Source organism: Sebastes fasciatus, chromosome 19, assembly GCF_043250625.1.
Source record: "Sebastes fasciatus isolate fSebFas1 chromosome 19, fSebFas1.pri, whole genome shotgun sequence".
In the NCBI taxonomy this organism is placed as follows: Eukaryota; Metazoa; Chordata; class Actinopteri; order Perciformes; family Sebastidae; genus Sebastes; species Sebastes fasciatus.
The window spans coordinates 23,778,605-23,804,963 of NC_133813.1; the positions used below are offsets into that span (position 1 = coordinate 23,778,605).

At 40.1% G+C, this 26,359-nt stretch overlaps 1 protein-coding gene across 10 annotated transcripts in view; it reads left to right on the plus strand.

Annotated features, from left to right (window-relative positions):
* The window catches only part of rgs3a (regulator of G protein signaling 3a), a 187,640-nt gene that overhangs the window by 140,315 nt on the left and 20,966 nt on the right, over positions 1–26,359 (plus strand). For all 10 annotated transcript variants that reach the window (XM_074617362.1, XM_074617364.1, XM_074617363.1 and 7 more), the window contains one exon: positions 2,434–3,405. In XM_074617362.1, the coding sequence (XP_074473463.1) occupies positions 2,434–3,405 (972 nt within the window). The remainder of the gene's footprint in view (positions 1–2,433; positions 3,406–26,359) is intronic.

The following is a 26,359-nucleotide window of genomic DNA, read 5'->3' on the forward strand; positions in this document are numbered from 1 at the left end:
TTATTTGAAATAAGTACAACATGGTTGGCTTCACACATATTAAATGGTTTGTCCCAATTTTCAGCAATAAAGATTATATTTCCTACCTTTGTGAGCCTCATGAGTGACATTCAAAAGTGCATATTATTAAATTGATAGTAGGTAGATCAAATGTTTTCCACACAGGGAATTTCTGGGTTTATTTTGTTTCGTGTTTCTTTTTTGGTACGCTTTTTTGTTTTTTTCCCACAAGCAACTTCCTGTGGTGAAACTATAGCTGGGGTTGATTTACCACTAATGTCGTACCTAACATTTGAACCGGCGCATCATTTCTGTTGAAAATATTTATGCATGTCTTCTGGTTTCTTCATGTTCTTCATCTTTGAGCCATGTTTACCGGAGCACGGCCGACGCTTGTTGAATAGCTACAATATGCTGATAGGTTTCTTAGATCCTTTTGTCAAAAATATGCTGGCACCAAAATCAACAAGTTAATACTGTGACATCTATATGATTATCAATACGCAGCTGATTAACTTCTTGAACCCATGCGTTCGCATTAAATTTGCCTTTAATTCAAAATGAGAAAAAAAACTAACTTTTCGTCCACACTGTATAATAATGTCATTATTTACTGTCACTACTTGTAAATTATAATAATGCTCAAATTATTTTGTAAAAAAAAAAAAAAACTCAGTTGACAGCATCATTACATCAAATGGGAAAAAAGTTCTGTGTATAACTTTATAAACATTTCTGCAATTCAGCTTTACATATTCAGCAATCTTTAGTCAAATTTCTAATACAGTTCTGTGGGTTTGGGTTTGGACCTTGTTGGCCCACTCAAAATGCATTTGTAATGATCCGCCCACTGAGGGCTCTGTCGGCTGCAGTAGGTTAAAGCAGCGTTTAAAAGCAGCAGATTATGGAAAGGAGATAATATACAGTAGATAGATTGCTAAAGGCAGAGGGGGAGGACAGACTGGGCTATGTCTGGCCCCTGGGAAGTGGGTGAGGGCAGTAGTGGGCTTGTGTGGTCATTTGGGCTAAAGGGTAATTTACAGTATGTTGAAATGAAAATAGGGACACATCAGAGAGAGGATGGATGGGTGAACAGATGGATGGCTAACACTTTGTAGCAGTAATCTCTGGCTTATTTTTTTAATTCCACGGTCCCTGAGGGCAGTTAGTTTGACTGAATCACTGCTGCCAGCTCCGGTGTGGTACAGGATCTATAGCAGCAAAACAGCAGTATATCACAATGTGAACTCACTGGCACTGACATTACAATGTGGTCTCTAGCAGTTCAGCCTATTGTCTGTTTTATGAGCAAAAATTAGCATTGGAAACAACAATGTGTTGTTTTATCCCATGTGGGGGAGTGGGGGCTGTGGCTCAGTGGGTCGAGGGGGTTGTTCTATAACCACAAGGTCGGTGGTTCCATCCCCTGATCCTACTGTTTGCATATTGAAGTTTTTTTTCAGTAACACACAACACACTCTGCATCTACGACGCCTCATTAGGCCCTGATGAAAAGACTAGCATGTCCTTATTCTTAAGCCGTGATCACACAGAGTGGAAAACGCCAGGCTTTTTCCACTCTGCCTTTTTGTTGCCCGATCAGACAGAGGGTTTTTTCTGTTTTTGTTTTTGCAGTTTACTGCATCTTTTTATTTTATAATGTTGCTAGGCAACCACCAAAATGAGTGCTTACATTACCTTATTACAAACCGTGAACTGTACGCTACCCAAATAGTTAATAGTACAGTTTAAATGAATGAAAACAACTTACCCGAAATCTCAAGCACCGCACTAATTTGCATCCGGCTGTTTTCTGTTCAGATCATGTAACTACAGCTGGTAGAGAGTCATATAGCTCTGAGGGTATTCAGCAAAAGTCACCACAATGAGGATGCTTCTGTAAAAACGCGAGACGCACAGAGCGGATAAACGCGAGGCGCTCAGCAACACAAAAGCAGCGTGCAAAATACTTCACTCTCATTGAAAACATTTTTATAAAAAACTCCCCGAGGCTGCTAAACTCTGTCTGATCGGGGCCTTATCCTGTCATTCACCTAGTTTGACAACATCCACGTGTGCTACAGTACGTGATGCCACGGTTATAGACATTCCTACCTGTCTGAGCTGCCTCTATGCTCTGATCAGGCACGACTATCATCACTTAATCTGACCTTCCCAACAGACATAAATGTCGCGTAGGCTGATCCTGGCATTACGCCTCGGTCACACAAACATCTAGCATTACAAAGAGATATTTCCAAATCAAATTCAATGACTGCTAATGAAATAGTTGCCATAAATGGATTTGCTCATGACAGCGAAGTAAATCTCAATCATGTCGAGTTAACTTGTTAGATTTACGTGTATAGTACAGTGCATTAGTTGTTTGACTGACTGTTGTCTCCCTCTGTCATTCTCTGTTCCCTTTTCTAGATGTTGGAGCCTAAGGTGGATGCCCCTTCCTGTGAGCTGGGCGGAGTAGGAGGAGATCGAGGTGGCGTGTGCCTCCACCTGCCTCCCCGTAGCTCAGAAGGTGAGGAGAGCAGCCTGTATCCCTCCAGTCCTTCAGAGCCTCCAACCCTGGGCAGCCCTCACCCCTCGGAGCCTCTCACCCCTCTGGATGAGATCTACATGCCTCTCGGGGGCATGGTGGGATCCGAGGTGCCTCCCACACCGCCTCCTTCCACCGAGGGCGAGGACTGGAGGAGCATGGAAGGGAACGAGATGGAGCTCTGGAGAGAGGCGAACGCTTTGGCGAGCAGGAGAGAGGAAGAGGAGGATTATGGGGCCAGCAGGCAGAGTGCTGGGAGTGAGGGGGAAGAGAGAGAAGGAGGAGAGGAGGACGATGGAGAGAGGAACGAAGAAGAGGTCAACCTAAATCTGGTGGTGTCAAACACAGACGAGGAGAACGCCTCGGAGCCCCTGGACACCAACGCTCCCCCTTCATCCTCCTCATCCTCATTCGTCATCCCCGAGCTGCGCCTCGATCGCTCCTTCAGCGCCGACGCCCTCTCCTCACCCAACACGGACGAAGAAGAGTACGACGAAGATGACGACGATGAGTCAGACGACGAGGACGAGGAAGACGACAGCGACGACGCCTACCTGCAGCGTAGCGACAGCAAGCGCCGCAGCATGGTGGAGGGCGCCACCTGCGAGAAGCACGGAGGAGGGGGGCTCAGCGTGCAGAACTCCCTCCGCAGGCGCACCCACAGCGAGGGGAGCCTCCTGCAGGACCCCCGCACGCCTTGCTTCACCTCCGACAACGCCATCAACTGCCTGGAGGTGGGCGGGGTGCACCACAAGGGCGGCTGGACACTCCCATCGCCTAAAACCCTGAAGAAAGAGCTGACCAAGAATGGAGGCTCCATGCATCAGCTGTGTATGCTGTTCTCTGGGAGGAAGGTAAGCAATGTCACACTGAAATCATAATATATACTCAGTCATGCAGGAATAAAGTTATAGAAATACAAATGTTATAACATACACACACACACACTCTAACTGGGACTGGATCTGTAATAGTGCTCAGAGTGTTTCAGTTTTTCTTTCTGACCTCACATACTGAGTTACATATATAATACAGCTCAATGTGTCTCCTAACTATTGCATCAGCAGTGCTTGAGTGATCCAACAGCTCAGCTCAAAGTTTCAGTTCATTGGTTTCTGCAAAAAGAGTGACATCAAGTGGTAAAACAGAGCAAGTACACAAGACTCCTGTAGTGATAGGAGTGTTGAAATCTAACAAAAAACTGATATTTTCTGTTATACGAGTTGTGTACCAGGACAGTCTTGCACCTACTATTTACTATTCTATGATAATAGTCAAAAAAATATGTATTGATTGCACGACAGAATTGTTTTTAACTGTCTTCTACTTGAAAAATAGATTTCAGAATTTAAGATGCATTCAAGTCTCAAAGAAAAAGCACTCAGCCTCATTAGCATTTATATAATGTAAAGCCCTGCTGAGGTCAAACATAAGCAATCTTCTGACTCGAACTGTGCCTCCACTACACATCACAATTACCTTCACGCACTCTTATATACTGACGCTATAAATAAGGCATCACTAACAAAAACCACGGCAATAAAAGATATGGGGTTTAGAGTAGTTTATTATTATGGAAGATGGAGAGCAGCCACGATGATGATGATGTAGGAGGGGATGGGTTAAAGGTCCGGAAGGAGGATGAGGGATGGAGGCCAGAGGGATGGAGGGGAAAGGGGAAGAGGACTAAAGGGGAAAGGGGAAGAGGACTAAAGGGGAAAGGGGAAGAGGACTAAAGGGGATGAGGGGAGGAATCAGGGTTGTGGACAGATGGCAGTTACTAAGTATTCCTTCCTGCTTTCACGCAAATTGCACATTTGTTTAACCTTTGTACAAAACACTAACATCTCTTCATGAGAAGGCACAAATAAATGAATGTTTACATACAAACTTGTGCCATTTTGTACAGACAGTACATTAGCAAATGTAGCAAAATTAGATTATCATGAAATGATGACACTGAAGTTATTGATGATTTTATATCTGTGTGTTCTGCATAATCTTACCATTGTTTTAACGTAGCATCTACTGGATGTAAAGCACTTGATGGGTGTGTGTGTGTGCCATCTGAAAGTAGAGATTAATTCATATATTCTTATATGAGATAATATGTTTTGTTTGAGAGGTGCTTCATTTTGGCAGATTTTTTGCGATGTCATTTCTTGTCATATAGTTTTAAGAAACTGTAATATCACCGGGAGTCACAAGTAAAAAAAGAATACTGTCATACAAAAGTCAATATATTCTTTCAAAATATATAAATAATGACTTTTACTGCAGCGAGCCATTCAAGTCAGTGCAGGTAGTAGTAGTTCTAGTTGTCCGACAGAGGGAAGCATGCAACGCAGCCTCACACTAAGTGTGCATCACATCTTTGCTCACTTGACTTTGGCCTAGGTTGAGTAATAATCCACAATAATTTACAAATCGCAGTGTCCCACTTTCCAGTTAAATATGATGTAATGTGTTTAATAATTTCTCAAGAATTACTACACGTTACCTGGAATGCAGGTCATCATCTCTTCACTCCCTACAACGTTATTTATAGTAACTTCCCACCTGCACACCGATTACATCAGTATGCATTTGGCAATGACTGTTTCTGAAAAAAAACAGTGCAGACAAATGGAGAGAAAATAGAAATGACAGGGATATCAGAGCTCCGCAGACATGACTGATACACAAATGACAGACGATCAAGTGCTCGCTCTCTCATTGTAGAATATCAGTAGCACCGCTCCGTTTTATCTGTCGCTCCCTCCACCGGTCTGTCAGCACCCTCGGTAGGTAGCCTTAAATGGCAGTGTGTGTGTGGGAGCTGTGCGGAGGAGGAATGCGGCAGACGGGGCTGCAGCCTATTGGTCTTGGCAGATTCAAGGGGATTTTTACTACCTATTGGCGTCATGGACGCCGCTCCTTTGAGAGTTTTGTTTCCATTATTTTAAATGATCTGTCAACTCCCCCGTCATTCATAAATCTTCTAACCTCTCCAGATGCAAAGTGTGAGCATGTGCGTGTGTCCAACCTCTGCCTTGATTTCAACATCTTCGAAGTTTAATAATCCGGTTATAATCAGTTCTTACATAGTAATAGAAGCAGTTTTTTAAAAAGTTTGGAAAGTAATTTATAATTAGTTTTAAATTCATTGATGTGCATTCTGAAAAGATGGTTTTAAACTTTTTAGATAATATGATACAATTTCAAATTATTTTAATTATAATACGGTATTATACATTTCATCCAGTCATAATGTAAACATAATTTGATATAACAACACAAAGTAAGCTAGGGCTGCAACTAACGATTATTTTCTCGATTAATCGGTTAGTTGTTTGGTCCATAAAATGTCGGGAAAATGGGGAAAAATGTCGATCAGTGTTTCCCAAAGCCCAAGATGACGTCCTCAAATGTCTTGTTTTGTTCACAACTCAAAGATATTCAGTTTACTGTCACAGAGGAGTAAAGAAACCAGAAAATATTCATATTTAAGAAGCTGGAATCAGAGAATTTTTTACTTTTTTTTTCTTAAATAATTACCGATTAATGGATTATCAAAATAGTTGCCGATTGATTTGATAGTTGGAAACTAATAATTTAATCGCTGCGGCTCTAAAGTAAGCCAGCTTCCCTGCTACTTTCAATATACTGGATGCCAATTTTGATCAGATGTCCAGAAACAATTCAATGTAAGCGATAGCATTAAGAATAAAGCAAAGACGTGTTCTTTATTAAAGTAAAGTCCCCAGACTTTACAGAAGCTTATATTCAAAGTTAAAGAGTTGCACAGTATGTGTGGTGCATATACAACACATTATAAAGAGAGAGAGAGAGAGAGAGAGGAGTGTGACAGAGGAGCAGACAGTGTGAGAGGGGTGGGGGCCTCTCCTCTCTCTCTTTCTGCCTGTCATCTCTCTTTTCTCTTGCCAGCCAGTGTTTACTTGCCCTTTAACAAGCACCGACTCTGGTCCTGTCTTTTTTTCCGCTCTGCATCTCTTCTTCTCACTTGATGTCTTTAGTGGCCTGTCATCAATGCGAGGGAGAGCCAGAGACAGACAGAGAGCAGGTCTAGAGGAATAATGTCAAGTTTGTTTGCGTAAGAGATTTCTCCTGACTACCGCTTAAAAGAAACGGTGTTATTCCTGCCATCGACCTGCTAAATCAAACCCGGTTTATGTGTCACTCTTTAAAACAAAGTCATGACGTGATTCCTTAACAGAAAGTAAACTCAATTTTATTTAAAAAGAAAGGAATAAATGCAAAACACAGTACAATGACAACAATTAGTTTATCATTGTTCAAGACTTTATCTGTCATATTAAAGGTATTACTAATGGGTTTTGCTATTGCAAAGCACACATCGTTTAGGACCCAGAGGGGGGAGAAAAAAAGAGAATAATATTGTTCTCCTAAGAATTGACCTTTTGATACGACCATAGACTGTTTACAAGAAGTGGACGTAGTCACTGTGACGTCACCCGTTGGTTTGTGGATTGCCATTTTGAAGCCTCGAGTTTAGCATTTTGGCCGTCGTCATCTTGTTTTTTTGCAACCAGAAGTAACACGAAAGGGTGGAGCTAAGTTCAACCAAACGCTGAATAAGACATTTTTAGGTGACCAAAAAGGTTAGAATTAACTTCCATGAACTGAAAATACACTGTGAAAAGGTTAAAGCTCTAATACGAAAACACGGACAACACCGTGGCAGCGACCTGTCATTCACAAGGTAACCACACCCCAAACCAAACCCTGCTTTATGGTCTATTTGACTCTAAATGGGACCATAATTTACTAAATGAACATCATGCTGTATTGAAGAAGACTTGAAACTAGCGATTGAGACCATAAACTCATGTTTACAATGTTTACTGAGGTAATACATCAAGTGAGAAGTAGGCTCATTTTCTCAAAGACTTCTATACAATCAGACTTCTTTTTGGAACCAGAGGAGTCGCCCCCTGCTGGCGGTTAGAAAGAATGCAAGTTTAAGGCTCTTCAGCATTGGCTTCACTTCTCCGACCCAGAGGTTGCCCACTGGGTACGCCACATGAATATTTATCCTTATGGAACAGGCAAAGTCATCAGTTGACATAGGAAACTTTCTGTTTGTTAAATTTGATGAGAGCCAGTTACCAACGCTGACAAGTTCTTTCTTCAATCGGTGAAAAAACACAGAGCAGCTCTCGGCTGCACTGACATTCAGCAGAATATCAATTGCCTCCTTGTTGAGGACAGTTTCAAATCTGTTTTAATGGTTTGTGTAAAACCTCTGTTAAATGACATAGCCAAAGAAAATATGAGCTACAAGAGCTACGGCTGGATTATAAAGGTCAACAAAGAATGTTTGGCTTCTTCAGGCTCCATAAAAGCACCATTAAAAACATTTAGGTAGTAAAACAACAAAAATGGAAATTTAAAGGAGTCCAGAAGTGATTTCAAACAAATCCGCTGATCTGTTTTACAGTTTGAAGCCTCGTTGGAACTTCAGAGACTAAAAAATGTCAATTTCCATCTCAAGGCGACGAGAGGCATGCAGCCATATAAGCCTAAACCGCTGCATGTTCTTTCCAATCAGACCATTAAATAGAATTCTCATCTTGTTGTCCAAACCCTCAAATCCTCCCTCTTTTTTCCAGACACCACACTATCCATCATGTCCTTTCAGTTTGTGTTGCGTCCGCTCCACACAGACATTGTTGCAACAGACACGTGTGGATCTGACCCAGTTGCTTTTGGCCGTAAGCAGACCAAACATTTTGTTTATGGGGTCTCGATGTTTGTTTGAAATCTCGATAAATATCCGCTGTCTTTCCAGACGTTGGGGGGAGAAACAATTTTAATGTGTTTACTGGTGGTCGGGTGATGGCTTACATTCCTGCACTGTGTCAAGGACACACAGGGGTGCAGAGTGCATCATGAAAATGGGTTAGCATGCGTTCATACTTGAAAACAGGTGTGCAAACGGTGGTGCTGCCAGTGTGCAGACACTCGGAAACATAAATAGAGTTGGTATGGTGCAATGGACACAGGATGAGTCAGACTGGTTGTAAAAACTTCCAGCCAGGTGACCAACATAACCACAGATATACGATCCTCGAGAAGGGAGTTTTATTACAGACAGTGAGGAACAAAATGCAAAAGAACTGTTAATCAGACCGAGGAACATTTGCTTCTATCCTTTATCGTAAAACAGTAAAAACAACACTCCGATAATAACGTTTGTATATTTAACACTGGCAACAAGAAGGGAGATGAAGTCTCTTGTTTGGCTTGAGCAACACTTCAAATTCAACAATCAAGAAGGCAATTTCCATTTAATGCTGCTGCGCACAATCAGCCCATCTATTATTTCTGTCTGAAATAAACCTGTAGGCTACTGCACAACTAAATGAATGTTATGCAGTAAATTAAATAGTACTGCGTTAGCCTGGTCGTAAAAGACTAATGAAACAGGGAAAACTGAAATAAATGATTTAGGCTATCGTCAGAACTACAGAAAACACAGCATGTTATGCTATACGTGTTGTAGGATGAACTCTGCAGGGCAATCTGACACTAGGCAAACAGTACACACAGCTTCATCTGATCGAACTGACTCACCTTTGTCCTCTGGGTTAAATCCAAAATATCATATTGACTCACAAACATGGAAGAATCAGAAAATAGGAAGCACAGCACACCCATAGCAAACAGTATGTTGTCATGTGGGTACAAAAATCGAGGTCAGGGTGGATTGGTGGGTCAAAAAGAGACCGGCGTTCGTACCCTGTGTGAAACCGGTAGTCAATGTTGATTTATTTGTCACGTAACTTCTGCTTAAGTTACGACACTTTCTGAGTTATTTTATTCCAAACCGCAATCTTTTCCTAAACCTAACGAAAGAGTTTCCTGTGAAGGCAGAAGTTTATTTTGACTGTATGCATGTAAAAAGTGGAAATTGACACGTTAGTAGGACATTAGTAGGAAAACGCACAATAAAAGAGGAACAGCTTTTCGTAAGATATCGTACGAACCATTGTATGAGGATACGTTGAGGGTAAAGTACACAAAAAATGAGTTTAGAACATCATGTTTGGAGGTTTGTACCTTCAGAGTATAGTGGACTGTGACTTCAATTTCCTGGATCAACGGGACAAACAGTTACAGGAACCTAAACATGCTATTTTAGGCCCACGCAGAAAAATATTAGTTAACTTTGTGTACTGTTAAGTCGTCCTCAAGTACCTCTGCTCCATGTCTAGACTCTCAGCGGTCTTCCAAGACAAATCTATTAGCGGTGACTTCTCATCATTCCCCCGGGCACTAATGTGCATGTTCCTTGTGGTTACCTAACCTCTGCTCAAAGGTTGGAGTATGAAAGAGCACAGCACTTGTTGATATCAAGACTGCGATGCGTCCCTCACATGGGACGGCACGCGTGACCAGAGCTAATAATAGCATGTTTTTTACTGAATTAACTGCACAAGAGGTTCGTGGAAATTATTTAAAAATACTAGGGACATGATTCAAGTGTTGTTTTGTCCAAATATCAAACAAAATAGAGTCCACAGGTAATTTGTTTAAGGGCAAAGGTGAACATCATTATCAGTGTGTATTCTATGACAGCACTGGGACACACTGAATGGATAGTATTGTATAGGTAAACCAGAAGGTCTCTTCTGTTTGACTGTACAGTGAATGGCCTGGACAGGACAAAAGGTCTCCGGGGTTCAAATCCATGTGAGATGCAGCCAGGCTGAATACGTCCGGAGAAAATCTAAATGAGTAACGTGTAAATATTTACTGGGCAAACTGAACAAGCTTCCAGGACAGTCAACAGAGTGTCCAGTCACTCAAGCATCTATTGACAAAAATGCAAAGGAGCTGAATGTTTTTCAGTTTATGGAGTTTTACGCCACAGTTCACAAAAACATTTCATTGGCTATTCTATCCATCCATCTATCTATCTATCTATCTATCTATCTATCTATCTATCTATCTATCTATCTATCTATCTATCTATCTACCTATCTATCTATCAATACAGTAGAGAAATACTAAACAAATGTCCGTCTTTGTTTCATGGAGAGATACACATATTAGTGATTCCTTTGCAAGTTATTTTCTCAGATATAAATAAGATAGCCTACACTACACAACCAAATGCTCCACTCGCATTCTCTTTCCATTATCCCACCCAACTCTCTAGTTATTTACAACCTTGGCTTAAACAGTCTTGACACATAACGAGAAGTTATGGCACTTGTAAATCAGACACAGCACGCACACACACATGCGTCTAAGTATTGTGGGGTAAATCTAAGAAATTGACCCTTTGCTAAGGTTCGCCCTCCTTAGTTACTGTTGCTACACCTGTCCAGCTTTCAAATCTAGCACGGCACACATATACAGTTTATTTGTAGTTGTGATTTAACACTGAAGACCAATAAAAGCAGGCTTCTCAATTCTTGCTGACAACGTCAATTTTTATTAGCTGAAATGTCGACTGCCGCCAGCAGATTTAATCAAGGGTAGATAGTTAGCTAGCATTAGCTCATAAGCTCATTGGCTAACACCATTAATTGGTGGAAAACTCGAGCTTACTTTTTAATGTTAAGACATGGTAATAACAGATCAGCATTATTTTTGTATTGCAGGGTAGAGCCCTGGTGTTATAGTACTGTATTAGAAATACAGATGTTATTAAGTGTTATACCAATTGCTCTATTTTAGCCCTGTTGGGATGCTTACTATAAATAAACTTGGAGCAACACATGGGTTAGATTTAAGATTTATTGTTCCACTTTTATAAGAGAAAAGGCGTTGAGAATGAGGATTAACTAACTGATAATGAGTTTTGGCTGGAGTTACAAATAGAGACCAGGACAGAGCAGCTTAGCCTAAACACCACCCTATCCAACAGCGTTATCGGTCGCTATAATCACTGTAGATGTGGGTCATTAGGGGCCTACTATGCCTACTGCGTTGTAAAAGTGAAAGTGAAACTTAAAAGCAACACGTTTGAACACATTGTAAAACTGAATGAAACATTACGTTTTGAACACAAACAAAAAGACTTCTTTAGGTTTAGGCAACAAAGCCATTTAGTTAAGTTTAGGGGAAAACATCATGTTTTGGCTTAAAATAACTACATTTCCAGGGCTTGTGAGCACAAAGACAACTACACATTGTTGGTTTCACACGAGATGCAAACCTGGGTGAAAGCCTTGCTTTGTGTCCCATCCCATCCCACTGCTCACATTAGAGCAGATACACTATTCAATCCATTACTTACACTTGTACTTTTACTTTTGTGTTTTTGGTTTTTGGCTAAAAAAAAGAAACAACCCTCCAAACTCTTTAGATACTGAGCATCCCTCTTACTAGAGCCGGATTCACAACGCTTCAAAATGTGGTGAAATCCAAAGCTCGATAGGCCTGTCGTGCCTAGTCACAGTTGGTTTTTGTTTGCATCCTGTTTACTGAGTATACACATCTCTCTGGGATGGTGTTTTCTGAAAGACCGAGACAAGAACACAAGATATTCTTGCTTCATAGATAGAAAGCCACGCTGACAGGAAGGGGAACATTCACTGCCAGTTGAGCAACTGTGATAACAAATAAGAGTCTTCTGGGAAGCAATCCTCATCGAGACATTTTATTGTGACTTAAATGAAATAACTAATTCTTATTATATCAATTTGTCACATCTGCTTACTACATTTCTTTCTTCCCTGCCAAAAGTCAGGATGAAGTAAAATGTGTTTTCACTATAATTCTCAGAATTCAAAGTATGTAAATGAGTCTTATAGATGGATGGATGCTTGACAATGGAATCTAGTTTTATGTTAGTATACGTACACTTCATATTTGAATTCATTTGAAATAGTATGAAACAGACACGTAGGAAGAGGCATCAAAAACACATGAAACCTTTCATTGTACGTCTTTTTTTCTCACAACACCTGCAGGATTATTTAAGATCATTTCCAGTTATACACTTTTGCTATTTTTTCCCCTGAAATGAAATCTATTTTTCTTAGTAACTCCTTTTGACCTCATGAGAGTTCAAAGCTTCCCACGCTAATCCTTCTTTGCCAGGGAGGCTCCCACACGGCCAAAAACTCATCCCGTATACCTGTATTCTTTCTCTACAACACTCAGTATGCTCCACATGGACTTTCACAAATCCACAGCACAAAGGCTAAGATAGCATTCCTTTTGATTATTCGTTCGCAGTTGTTTAGCCGTTTGTGATTATTGTTTTTTCTTTTGTAATGAGCTACCTGGATAGTTACTGCAGTGAACTGTGTGTGAAGGAGCGTGGGAACATGCTGTTTCCCTCCATTAACTCTGATATTCCTGTAATACAATGAGAATGATGGATATAATAGCTCCCTTTGATTCTAAAAAAAAAAGAAGTCCTGATTGTTTCCAATTTGAACAGAAGAACAGAAGCAAACATTGAAAGTCAGCACACAGAAGGCTCTGGCTCAGTACTTGTAACTCTATCCTCATGGTAACAGATTGCTTCTGTGCACAACACTAATAAAGATGATGACTAATACAATAACGCAGAGGCAACGTAGGATTATACAGTAAACAATCACATTTCCTCAGTGACCTTTAAATGAAAACGCTGCTCTGGGCTTTGATGATGTCTGTCTTTCGCAGGACGCGAGGGCCTGATGTCACGGCTCTGACTAACTGGACCTATTATAACAGACCCGTTGCTTTCTGCCCACCTTAGTGCCCTACAGTGTATGCAGGTTGGTCATTAAGTGACGGGGCTTTGGATGCTGTCACTGGTAAAACAAAGCCCTCTCCTGACGTTCACCTAATCCAAGAGAGGATCCAGAAGGCCCCTTGTTTCATAGCTTGCGTGTGTTCGAACGGAGGTGTTTACAGCGCCCGTTGCCATAGCAGTATGTTGGCTGAATCAGGAATCGGTTACATAAATGTTGATAGATGGTTTCTCGCATATACGTACACACATGCACAAAACCCACTGGCACAAGCGAACACAAATTGACACTCCGCAGTCTTTGGATCACACATGTTCAAAGATGCTGGTGTGTGAAGTGGACCTAACAATAGATGATTTACTTTGACTATACTAAAATACGGTAGATAAATACCACCATGAAAGGATAAAGGAGACACGGCTAGAGACAAGCAATACTTTTTTATTTTTTTTTAAATCATGCTGTTTCCTTAAGAAAAATGACCACAACAACCTAAACCATAACAGAGAAAGTAATATGTACATATAATAACAGATAATAACTGTAAATTGAAAAACAAAGTATTCAAAAACAAGGGAGGAGAAAAATTTAAATAAATACATAATAATAATAATAATAATAATAATAATAATAATAATATAAAAATAAATTTAAAATAAATATATAAAAAACAAAAATAGAATAAATAAAATAAAATATATAATAATAATAGTAAATAAATAAATAAATTTCTCGTCATTTATAGAATAAATAGCAATAGCAGTTTTTTGGCTCTAGTCTGAGTAAATTATCTTCAAAATCTAATTTCTGAAGTTGTGGTTTATTTATTTATATATAAATAAATAAGATAAATTCCCACACCAGATTACCAACACCTACTTATATGCCTGCGGTCCCACCCCCACATTAATTCCCCCGCACAGGATAGACAAGCAATACTTTAACATTGAAGTAGTGCAGTGGAAAGTGTTTCAATCATAATAATGTTCTTCCATGTTGTGGTCAGGTTGGAAAGTGGCCATGCCTTCAGTTGTAGAAGATCCAGGTTCAGTTCAGTTCACAGATGTGCAGAATCCTGACCTGCATTATTAATGTCTCACTTGCTCAAAAAAGTTGGCTGTGCAAACAGTCACACTGTCTGACCTGCTGTCCAAAAGCTTTGTTATCTTGTTAAGATAACACTGTAGTCACTTGCGATGAAAATGTAATTAAAAATTCCCAAAAAAGATAGTGAGATCAGTGTTTATATATGCCTTCAGCAATTGGACCCGTACATGCTCATCTGCTACCATTTTTGGAAACCGTTTGCAAATCGTTCAGTGTGTGTGTAGGATGCTCAACTTTTTGTCTGAGTCCCGGTGTGTTCTAAAAAAGTCGTACATACAGTGAGATAACAAGAACGCAGTGTACTTTATCTGCATGCCAGTTATGTGTTCCACATCAACGCGTAACCCTGGCAAGGTTTTCACTTTAAGACACACGCAACTGTGTAGCAACACATGCAGAAACAGGACACAGACTCACTCACTCACGCTCCCCAGGAGGCAGGAGTCAGGGTGAACAATGCTGGTGGGATGATGGGATGACACATGCTGTCCTCACTGGATGGGAACAGGGTGAAGGGAACAATCAGCCCTGGAGGTAGAGATAGGGAAATCCCAGTTCACTCCTTGATGCTAGAATAAAACATGCGTTATGAAATAAAACATTTAATTTAGTTGAAAATGTAGCAGTCACCTGATATGTTTTCCACAAATTGTAATATGTCCCACATTTAATCATACAGCACTGTCATCACACTGGTCCTCTGGTAATCAACTCCAAAACCCGTTCAGTTTGCCAGCAAGACAATATCTAGTTTTCTATCTGTTCTTGCCTGCATGGCATTCATTTTCTCATAATTTATAGAATAAATAGCAACAGCAGGATCAAACTATTGTGTTTGTACTGTTTCAAAACAATTCAAATGATGTTTTTTGGCTCTAGTCTGAGTAAATTATCTTCAAAATCAGATCTGGAGTTATGTTATATGATACAATGTGAACTACTGAACCTTTAATTCTTTTGTTTGGGACATTTTGTTCACTAAACAACTGATAATAATAGACAAGCTCTATTTGCTCTGCTTTTGTCAGAAAGCTGAAGTGATATACTGCCAAACATAAAAGTACACCGGGAGCTTGACTTGTGATTTTAACCTAGTTTTTTGTTGCTGTTGGTTTTTTTTTCACAAAATTGTTTCTTTTAGTGCTGGTTGGAGTCTGGAGTTTTTCTGTAGAAAGCCTTGACGAGCACCATAGCAGTTCATAATTTATAATCTCTGATTTGTATAATTTGCTTAAAGGCTTCGTTTTATTTATACATGAATTTACTTTTTAATGGATTTTTTAGGACTGGGCGATAATTCAATATGATAATATATTGTCTTTCAATAGAATCGTATCGTGATGAAATCATATATCGAGATATCGTGACGCACAATTTCGTCATCTAAATTGATAATAACAAGCACATACTAACTAAAAATCTGAATTGATAAGAATTATGCTTATGGGAATACCCTAGTGTAGTCAAAGTCATAGCTGGGAATATATATTTATGTTTTCTCTATAACATAAATTATTTCACTCGAAACTGTTCATTTTGTACTAAAGTTCTTAATTAAATTAGAAAATACTCACTATTTATCAAGTATTAAATTCATACAGGAGTATACCAAAATAATCTTTACCATGTTATTATTTCATATAGACTTTATCTATTGAATTACCAGAAAACATGCTATATGATAGAGATATGAAATGACCTATTTCGTGATAAAACATTTTGGCTATATCGCCCAGCCCTAAAAAATGAATGATGCTATGACAACAAAATGTACCTTTTTAAAGACATTGAGGCTACTGGTTTCGCATTTTATAACACATTCAATGTGGCTTGCAGCTTGGACTGAAGCTTCACACAGAAAACACAGGGGAACCGATGCTTTAATCTCGTCTGTCACTCCACAAATAGAGGCCAGCGGTAAAGTCAGATATTCCACGACTGCTCTGTGTTGTTTACTTCCACTGCGAGGCGAAGCATGACCTTTACACGAGCGTGTGTTTGACCGACATCATTCCCCCGGCTGCCTCGGTCGGACTCCCATTCGCTGCATTCCTCCCTTCACCTCCCGAATGCTGTTCATCTTATCCTGACATGCTGCTTTCCCAGAAATTGTTTTGCTTGTCTGTAAAACCAGTCCTTCATTTTGGCTTCCCGTAGACAATAATTGGCCCAAAGTAGCACCTGCACCTTAAAACACCTCTACCACTTTAAGTAGGTATTATATCTCAAGGCGTCACCACGTAGAGCTCGGTGCTGCAGAGCCGTCGGCAGGGACTGAATGAGAGTGGAATTTGTAGAGGGTTCGGCAACCAGCCCCGCGTTGCAACGTCAAGACAGTGTGACAATGTGACGGACGTCACTCACATAAATGTTCAAAAACAGTACTGCAATTAAGCACGAGGAATGCATCTGCAGCGACGCGGGGGCCAATCTGTACATTAACATAACTTCACCCTTATAATATATACATTGATAACAATACCAGGAATGCTATTATATATATTATTAAGTCATTAAACAATGGCATATTGTTAAAGTAAATGTGACCACTTTGAATAGAAAATAGTACGGCTGCACAATTTTGAAAAGATTTTGATTTATTACAATTGCGATATGACTTTCAATATTAGAGGGAATGCTAATTCTTACATCATTATTCTCATTTTCATTGGCATCATTAAAATGATTATGGTGTGATATTTGTGAGAATTTGTACAAAAACAAAGATGTTTTCTTAACATGATGTGTATGCCAGAAATCTCTGCAGCACGACAATATTTAATTTAATTTCTTTGACACACATTTTACCTTAAACAAATATTGCGCCTCTTGCGATTTGAAAATTGCAGCTGGCCGTATTGCAATTTCAATATTAAAATTTCGATTAATTGGGCAGCCCTAGAAAATAGTGACGTACGGTACATCATGTCTGTAACACAACAGCATTACCATAAACACACTTTATGAGCATGTTAAATCCAACTTGATCACTGTAAGGCTGCATTCACACCAAATCTGGCGTTGCGGCGATTAGCACAGGGTTTTGCAGCGGTGTGGGTGCGACACTCATTTGATTGACCCATTTAATTTGAATGGGACATTGCTCGCCGGTTACGTGATTGGCCACCGCAGTGTGACATCGGGTTGCATTTCTACAAAAGTGGATTATGTTTCAACCTTTTTGCCACAGGCTGCTGCATTTTCACCGCCTGATTTGGTGTGAATGCAGCCTAATAGTTATTTACTGTATGACAGTGATACAGTACAGTAATTACTGTATGATAAATGGCTGTGCAACTGTAATAACTAGACAAAGATATTTGGATTCTGCAATGAAAAAAAACAACTTAATCTTTCAAACCAAATGAAACTAATCATGCTCAGAAAAGACACGGCCAACATATTCTTTTTCTTTTTTTTGCTATTAAACCTCTAAGCAAGATAGATGGAGATTTTCGGGTCATGTATCACTGATATATTCTTACACTTGTGTCATCATTGCAAGTGACAAATCCATCATATTTGCTAATTGCCAACAAGGAGAGTCTGGCTGCGACAGATCACAAGCTTTGGTTAGAAGTTCATAAGTGTCATTAAGTTATTGAAAGCAAATGATATAAAAAAAAAACGTAAACTTAAAAAACTTTATTAGATTTGTCATATACATACAGGTACATACATGAAATTGACCTGCATTTCATGCTTGCATCCCAAGCATTGTAGGAGCAGTGGACTGTTGTGAAGCGCCCGGGGAGCACAGCCAACCTCTATAAATTAAATTTGACCTCTGCATTTAATCCATCCTAATCATTCTAGGAGCAGCCGACAGGTTCATTTATGTAGCCACTTTGGCATAATAAGGAAATATTACAGTATATTCCTGATTTGCCCGATTAGGAATCATTGGCCCCACTGGTGCTCCTGACGGCCGCTCTGTGCACAACTGCCAGCTTTGGAAAGAACTGTTAGGTTGTCGGCCATTAAAATTCCAAGCAGAAAGGTCATCCGCTGGTCAGAAAAATGTCAATAACATTTTAATAGATAGCTCCAGTTCCAGGCCCGAGTAACCTGACAGCTTTTCCGAGCAGCTCCGTGAAGTGACATGTTTGCACGAGCATTGTTCATTAACATCCTGCGACATGGGAAGTACTTCTGCAGGAAGCAGCCATCTCCTGAGCGGTGCTGAATAACAGGAGGCGGAGGAGAGTCAGATCAAGTACAGTGTGTGTGGGTGTGCGTGTGTGTATATGTGTGTGTATAGACACAAACGTGCAGACAATGCAGCTTTTGTATCTGCTTTCATTATGTAGTTTGAGTAGGAATGAGTCAGTATCCTGTCTGAGGGTCAGTGGGTTTATTTTCAGATATTACTGAATATTGTGGTTTTGCCATTGTACTGTATGTGTGTATTTTGTGTGTGAGTGTGTATTAGCAGCTGGCATCCAGTCACACAAGCTCACACGCTCTCACAGAAACACACACACACACACACACAATCATACTCCCTCCTTCGGCTACAACCGCAAGTTTATTTTACCCCCAAATTTCCTTTTATTTATAAAGGAAGTTGGAACAATATTTCCTGTGATATAAATTGAAACAATGAAAAAGAAAACTTAACAAAACATGGCATTAAAGCAGTTATGTAATTACACATCAAAGACGATTAGGGAAGTGTTCTCAAGGCCTTAAGATCTTTAATCAAAGCCTCGTGAAAACTTCTGTAGACATCAGCTTCATATATGGATTAGATTTTTATAATCATTAAAAGTCCCCCACTGAGTTCAGCTTTTGGTTTTGTGATCTCTCTCCCATGTTTCTTTGTTTAAACATCAGTTTGGGCCTTTAATAAACTTTTTTTTTTTTCCTCTATATCTTGTATTTTCTGGCTCTTATAAAGGCTCCATTGTTCCTCCGATGCCCCTCGGAGAGAGAGCCCAGTGTTCCGGGGTTTTTTCTGTCTCTTTTTCTGTCAACTCGCTGGCCAAAATCTACGAGGAAGTGCAGACACTTATCAAGGGCAAGAAATGGCCAAGATTATCATCAAACAAGCAAGCTGTGTCCAGTTATTTGCTTGGTTTACTAACATCAGTTATGCAAATGGTTTGTTATCAAGCTCCAACATAGAAATCAGCTGGCACAATTTACATTTTTGCAAGTAAATTAAAATTAGGCATGTTTTTGCCCAGATAGAGGAACTAGATTAACACTTTAGAACTTAAATAGAATATTATAACTGCATGATAAAGTTCCTCATTTCAGGAACCATGTGTTTTCTGACTTTGGGAATCACATTCCCGCAGCGCTGTCTAAATAGAAGTTAATTATATATATATATATATATATATAGCCTACACCATGGGTTTTTAAAGCACACCATCCTGCACTTTTTTAGCCACGATGCCTATTAAGGGGAGACACTAGAGGTGAATAGGGTTAAAAAAATTTAACTAATACATATCGCCATGAAACTTCCCCAGTTGATTACCTACATTAAGACAGTTCTTTTTTTGTATTACAAGTTTTCTGAAAATATATTATGCTTAATTATGCAAATGAGGCATTATCTTATCAAATATGTGCTAATTTGCATACATCTTCAGAACAGAAATCTGAACATTGGATATTGCCTAAATTCGTGTTTCTTTTTGTTGACATGTTGGAGTCAAAGGTTTTTACATATGGAATTTGGGATATCTCTTTTTATCACTCTATAAAACAGAAAAAACTGTCAACAGCCATACAAAATCCATCTTCACCATGTTTTTATGCATAAAATGTTCTATAAATTAGGCTATGAATTAAGTATGAACAAACACCCTCTGTAAAAACCTTCGGAATATAGATAGGAATTAAACTGGAAAGTTTGGTGTAACTGAAGTGGATATTCCTGGCTCAGAGTCTGGGAAAAACCTCATTTTGAGAAAACGGCCTTTAAAGATATGTATTGTAAAATCCTATACATTTTGCAAGACACTACAGGTGACTAGGGTAAAATGTTTAACTAATAGATATCACTATGAAACTTCCCCAGTTGATTACTTGATTTTTGTAATACAAATTTTCTGAAATTTGATATTTGAATGCGCAAATGAAGCCTTATCTAATGCTAACTTCTGGTGAATATAGGAGAAACCTACAGACATAAATAGGCAAAGTAGTAAAATAGACACCCTGAATGTGTATTTTGGATGTTTCCTTTCCACTAGTATGAAAGAAGCAAAATAGCCCACAATCTCAAAATTCATCAGTGCATAAAATAAACGATGTATTTGACTGTAGTGTCTCGCCTTAATTGTTTAATTTAAGAGATGCTCCGGTCTCTGTCATTGGTCCGTTCTCATGGCTGCTTCATGTGCAACACGGTCAATGTGGCCACAACATAAAGTTGTAAATTTATTCGTACATAACCAATATGTGTTGAAGAGTTTTTTTTGTATAGTGACAGGGGGTATTAGAGTTTTGAGGTACAGCAAATACAGTCACAGTTGTTATGTCGGAAATCATGCCTGTTGCAGCTGTATTGAGCGTAAACTATATGTGTAAATTGTTTTTGCAGAGTGGGCGCAGTTTTGTGAAAGGAGCCATTGTCCACATTAATTGCAAGAAGCGTTTTACCTGTCTTTGTCCACGTGTTCAGAAAGCTTATGAAATGCACACTGACCTAATACTGAGTCACTTTACATTTTTAAGTTGTTATATAAAACGATCTGCTATGTTGGACGCTGCAGCCTAATAAGTTGTTAACATGAGCCTCACACTCACACAGCGAGTGATAACTGACTGTGATTCACATCTCATCCTGTGCCAACCTACTGTTGTCTGTTGCCCATTCATCGTCTGATTTTTGAAGATAGGTTCACAGAATGGTCCTATTCTAGTTAAGGAAGAATAAGCAGTAATTAAATGATATTTCAAAATATTTTTAAATGATTCATGCTCTTGTGACCACATGTGAATGTGCAAGTAGGAATTTTGACAACCAAATCCATTATGACCCACGTATTCTGCATACCAAACAGCAGATGCATCCAGTGAATTGGAATTGTGCAGTCTGGTTTGGAAAATCACATGGAGACAATCATGGGAATAATTTCTTCCTCTATTTCTGCACTTTATAGATTCCACATCCTGATAAACATATGACTTTGGTTAGTTCACTCTATTTCGTTTCTTTAATAGTAGAAAGTGAAAGTAGATACAAACAGAGGAGCTTTAACCAACAAATGTTTCTCTCTGTTTTCTCACAGATATTAGCTTCATATCATGAACATACTGGCCCAGCCGCACAGCAGTTTGTGAAATAGTCACGAAATTGAATGTATTAATTAGTGATGGTCAACACTAAAACAATTCGTATGTAATCCACGTTATTGTGAACCGGGAATTATAAAGAGTGGTGAACGTCATGCAGCAAGGAGGTCAAGGTGGATGGGTGGGTCAAAAAACATTAGACTTTCGCCCAGGAGACCTGTGTTTGTGTCCCGTGTGAATCCAAAAGTCAACATTGATTTATTTGTCATGTAACTTCCGTACTTAAGTTACGCCACTTCTGGTGTTATCTTAACACAAACTGCAATCTTTTCCTAAACCTAACTAAGTAGTTCTGTTGCCTAAACCTAACCAAGTCGATCTTTTTCAAAGCCTAACTAAGTAGTTTTTGTTGCCTAAACCTAACCAAGTCGATCTTTTTCAAAGCCTAACTAAGTAGTTTTGTTGCCTAAACCTAACCAAGTCGATCTTTTTCAAAGCCTAACTAAGTAGTTTGGTGCCTAAGCCTAACCTAGTCGATCTTTTCCGAAACGTAACTAAGTAGTTTGGTTCCTAGCCCTAACCAAGTTAATCTTTTCCTCAGCCTAACTAAGTAGTTTTGTTGCCTAAGCCTAACCAAGTCAATCTTTTCCTAAATCTAACTAAGTCGTTTTATTTTGAAAAGACTGGAGCAGAAATTGACACGTGCGTCACGTGTTGCTGGACATTCGTAGGACAACACACAAAAAAAATACGTGGTCGAAAGTTGTGCTGAGCATCACAAAAAAAAAAAGCTAAATTTGTGTCTGTGTACACGGATCAAATAGATTACATTTCGTGACTATTTCACAAACTGCCGTGAGAATGTGTTTGAACATTCGGTATTTTAATCCCTGGTTATCACTGTTAACACAAGTCCCAGGCCTGCCAGCTCAGCACACATCACTGCAAAATAATTACACCAGACCTTGTGTAAATATATAAAGTTTCACTTGTGTAGTAGATGCAATATTTACTTGAAATCCAACGTAACGGTGGGAAAAGGGCTAAACGTTTTAAGCATTTATTTTCTTTAATTAGCCATCTTATGAAAAGTAAATGCAACCACTCGAGACTGATATGAGCAGAATGTATTGTTGAGAAGGCTACAACAGGCTAATAATACTGTAATATATCGGTATCTGTATATTGGTAGTTACTGAACTGTTAAAACCTGTGTTCATGTCAAAGCTCATCAGCATCAGAGCTGCTTTTACCCAGGTCAGGAGCAGGGTCGTGATGCCAGGTTGAATGACGTCACTGCATCAGTCTAAAAGGACTATGACACACTCACAGATTAGAGCCACACAATGTCAGGAAACTAGGGTCTAACTAACATGTAGCACCAATCCAAGGCTCCACTAGACGAGATGGGAGATTGTCTGGGTCCCCCATAACATTGTTCAGACGCCACAATTTGTTTTCAAATCAAAGAAGAAACGGGGGAATGAGAAGGAAGGAAGCAGCCCGAGGGAGGTCTGGTGAAGAAATGCAGCAGGGGGGGGGGTTGAACTGGTGAGAAGAAGTTTAAATACACAAAGACCAAGATTCATTTCTTCACCTCTGGGGTTTTAGGTTGTCGGAGGATTTGTTAGTCTGGATCAAGAATGTTTCAGAGCCGTGTTTAGAATATTGTTCCTACATTGTGTTTGTTGGTGCAGAGCACGACTGAAGAATGTACAGTTTGTTGAGACAAAGACAGGCAAATTGTCCCGGCCTTATCGAGGAATAGCAGCCCGTTGGCGTTCCAAACTTCTCTCCCAACCGCACACTATTCTCCCTTGACTTTGGCCAAACAGACGTGTTCCCGATGCTTTCATTACTTTGCCAGAAACGTGTTTGCCCATATGATTGCCTTCACACGTGCATGCATGTATAGGTATACATAGGACCTTAATACATGACTGCAAAGACACGTGTGCAACACACATGCAGCCAGTTTAAACCTTCTTTATCTGTGTATATCTGCACAGCCATCCCACAACCCCTTAATGGCGTGTCAACATCTGCATCCCATGCCTCGGGGGGGCTATAGGGTCGTATCGTGTGGTCTTTGGCAGATTCTGTGTTTTCTTAACTGTCTTCAGTGAGGCATGTGAGGGCTAATTTTAGAAAAAAGACTCAAGACTTTTTTATGCTCCACCGGTTATTGCCAGGCAGTCTGGGTGCATGATGTGTGTGTGCGGTTTGTCTAAGTATCTTTTGTATATGGGGGGCCCCGGTGGGGTCGGGTTGCCGGAAAAGAACACAGAGAAACATAGAAACCTGAGAATAGACCTGAAGATTTAAAAAAACAAAACTACTCAATTGTACATACAGTGCTGACAATACTATACAATGTTTGACACTAATCTGATCTGAGACACCTTTGTTTATCTTAATTAAATACAGTGTGTGCAACAACAACAAAAAAAAGCTCTTATTACATAGGTAGTCATGTAGAAATACGTCCTTGAAAATAAGTTTAATATGACTCAAAACTATTCCAGATTTGGAGCCCTGCTAGAGGCTGGTATTCAGAACGAGGCAGGTAGTGAATAGATGACCCCTCTCACGTAGAATTTAATCAGTGTGTTCCTGCAGCTTTCACCCTCTCTACAAATGGGAATTTAAAGGAGCTGCAAGGCCATTTTGATTCTGTATTAAATCATGGTGCACTTCTTCCTTTTTAACTGACAAGAAGCAGTCGTGTCTCTTGATTTGTGGTTCTGCTATCGGATGTAGATAGGAGATTTGGCACTGAGTGTGTGTGTGTGCGTGGGTTCATGTATGACAGGGAGATAGGAGTAAAGTAAATGTCTTTCATAAGTCCTTCAGGTCTCAGAAGATAGTCTTTGGCCACAGCTTTTTCACTGCTCCGGCTTGGATGCCATCCACATTGTTCTCTTAAAGGGGACATGTCGTGATCGTTTCCAGGTTCATACTTGTATTTTGGGTTTGTACTAGAACATATTGACATGCATTAATGTTAAAAAACACTTTAATTTTCTTATACCGTCTGTCTGAATATACCTGTATTCATCCTCTGTCTGAAACGCTCCGTTTTAGCTCCCTGTCTCTTAAAAAGGCCCAGACACACCCAACCCGACATCAAAGAACTACCACCAGTTGCGTCGCCTCACGTCGCCTTTGTCTCGGCCAAAAAGTTGCTCTCAAACACACCGGAAAGACTTCAGCCGACGGCCAACTACCACGTACGTTCTGCGCCTACGTGAGATGAAATAACTCTACCAGCAGGTGGCGGTAGTACCACTCTCTATCACCACTCAGCTTCATTCCAGATGGCCATGTCGTTGTGAAAATATCCGTGTATTGGAATGATCAGATGAGATGAAGCTGTGTTTTACCTCTTGACTTTACTCGTTGGCTTGCTTTCCCCACGTCCGTTTCTCTTCTTGTGCTCTGATTCGTTTAAGCTGAACAGAGGGATTTCTCTCACCGACGAGCTCCGCCGCCGATTCAATATGCTGAATCGCCCGAAAAAACTCCGACATGGGCAGACTAAAGCGGGACACACCGAAAAAAACTAAGCCGACGGACGCTTACCGATGACCCCAAACTGTCCAAAGGCCGACTGTTAGCTTAATGTGTCAGGGCCTTCAGACCATCTCCTGAAAAGGCCCAGTCTGCTCTGATTGGCTTGCAATAAAAATATGGTTCACCTTTGCAAAGGGTAGTTCTCAAGCCGTGGGCGATATATTCTAATGAGCCTGCATGTGACATAGGCAGGGAAGCCAAATCTGAATGTCTTGTTGAATCATATGTTTTCTGATCTAGACAGCCCACAAAAAAACTAACTGGGTCGTCTTATTTCACAGTTTGTGGGTTGGTAGGCACTCCTCCAGATACCCAAATGTATGTGTGAAAAATGTGAGTTGTTCATGATATGTCCCCTTAAACACCTCTGCAGGTGTGGTCAGTAGTGGGTCTACGTTGATTCATTCAAACAGTACGCCTGCTTGACATCATGATTCTAAAACTGCATCCAATTAAGCCACTTGCTAATGCTAGTTATGGCAAGACAGCAGACACATTTCACCGCGTGTGTGTATGTGGACCTCCTCCAGCTGGAACATCGCATTCCGGTGTGAATGAGCATCCAGTCCTTACATGCAGGCAGCTAGTCGAACACCCAAAGAGCAGACAATCCCTCTCTGATGTCCGATGGCCACACACAGCATAATTTGTTCTCCTGATACCCCTGAATAATCCTGTCCGGGGGGGGGTGGGGGGGGGGGGCTACATCAGTCTCAAGAGAGGGCAAAGTCTGTGTCGTTTTCCAGTTGTTTACTGTGGTTTCAGGGGAAAGCCTGGCTGACGGCTCCATAGGGACTGGGACTCCCCTGTTGCGCTGCTCCCGCTAAAATTACTGAGATTACATGTTGATGTGTCTCGTGACCCTCAATGACTTAATCCCTACTCATGCAAAGCTAATATGACCTGTGTTTGTAGCTGTTTTTGGAAGGGTGACTTAGTTATTAGTAGAGCTGGAGGATGTGTATCAAATATAACTGGTGATTTTAGGTTTTAAATTGCTGCTGTAGTTTTCTGAACTTAAAGCACGAGTCTGTTCTAGAGAGTGAATGACTTAATGCCTCTACCTGTTTGGCCTGCATATCCACATTACTACTTGTCTTTTCTCTAATATTTCTTTTGTTTAAACACCTTCAAGCACCGATAGTCATCACCG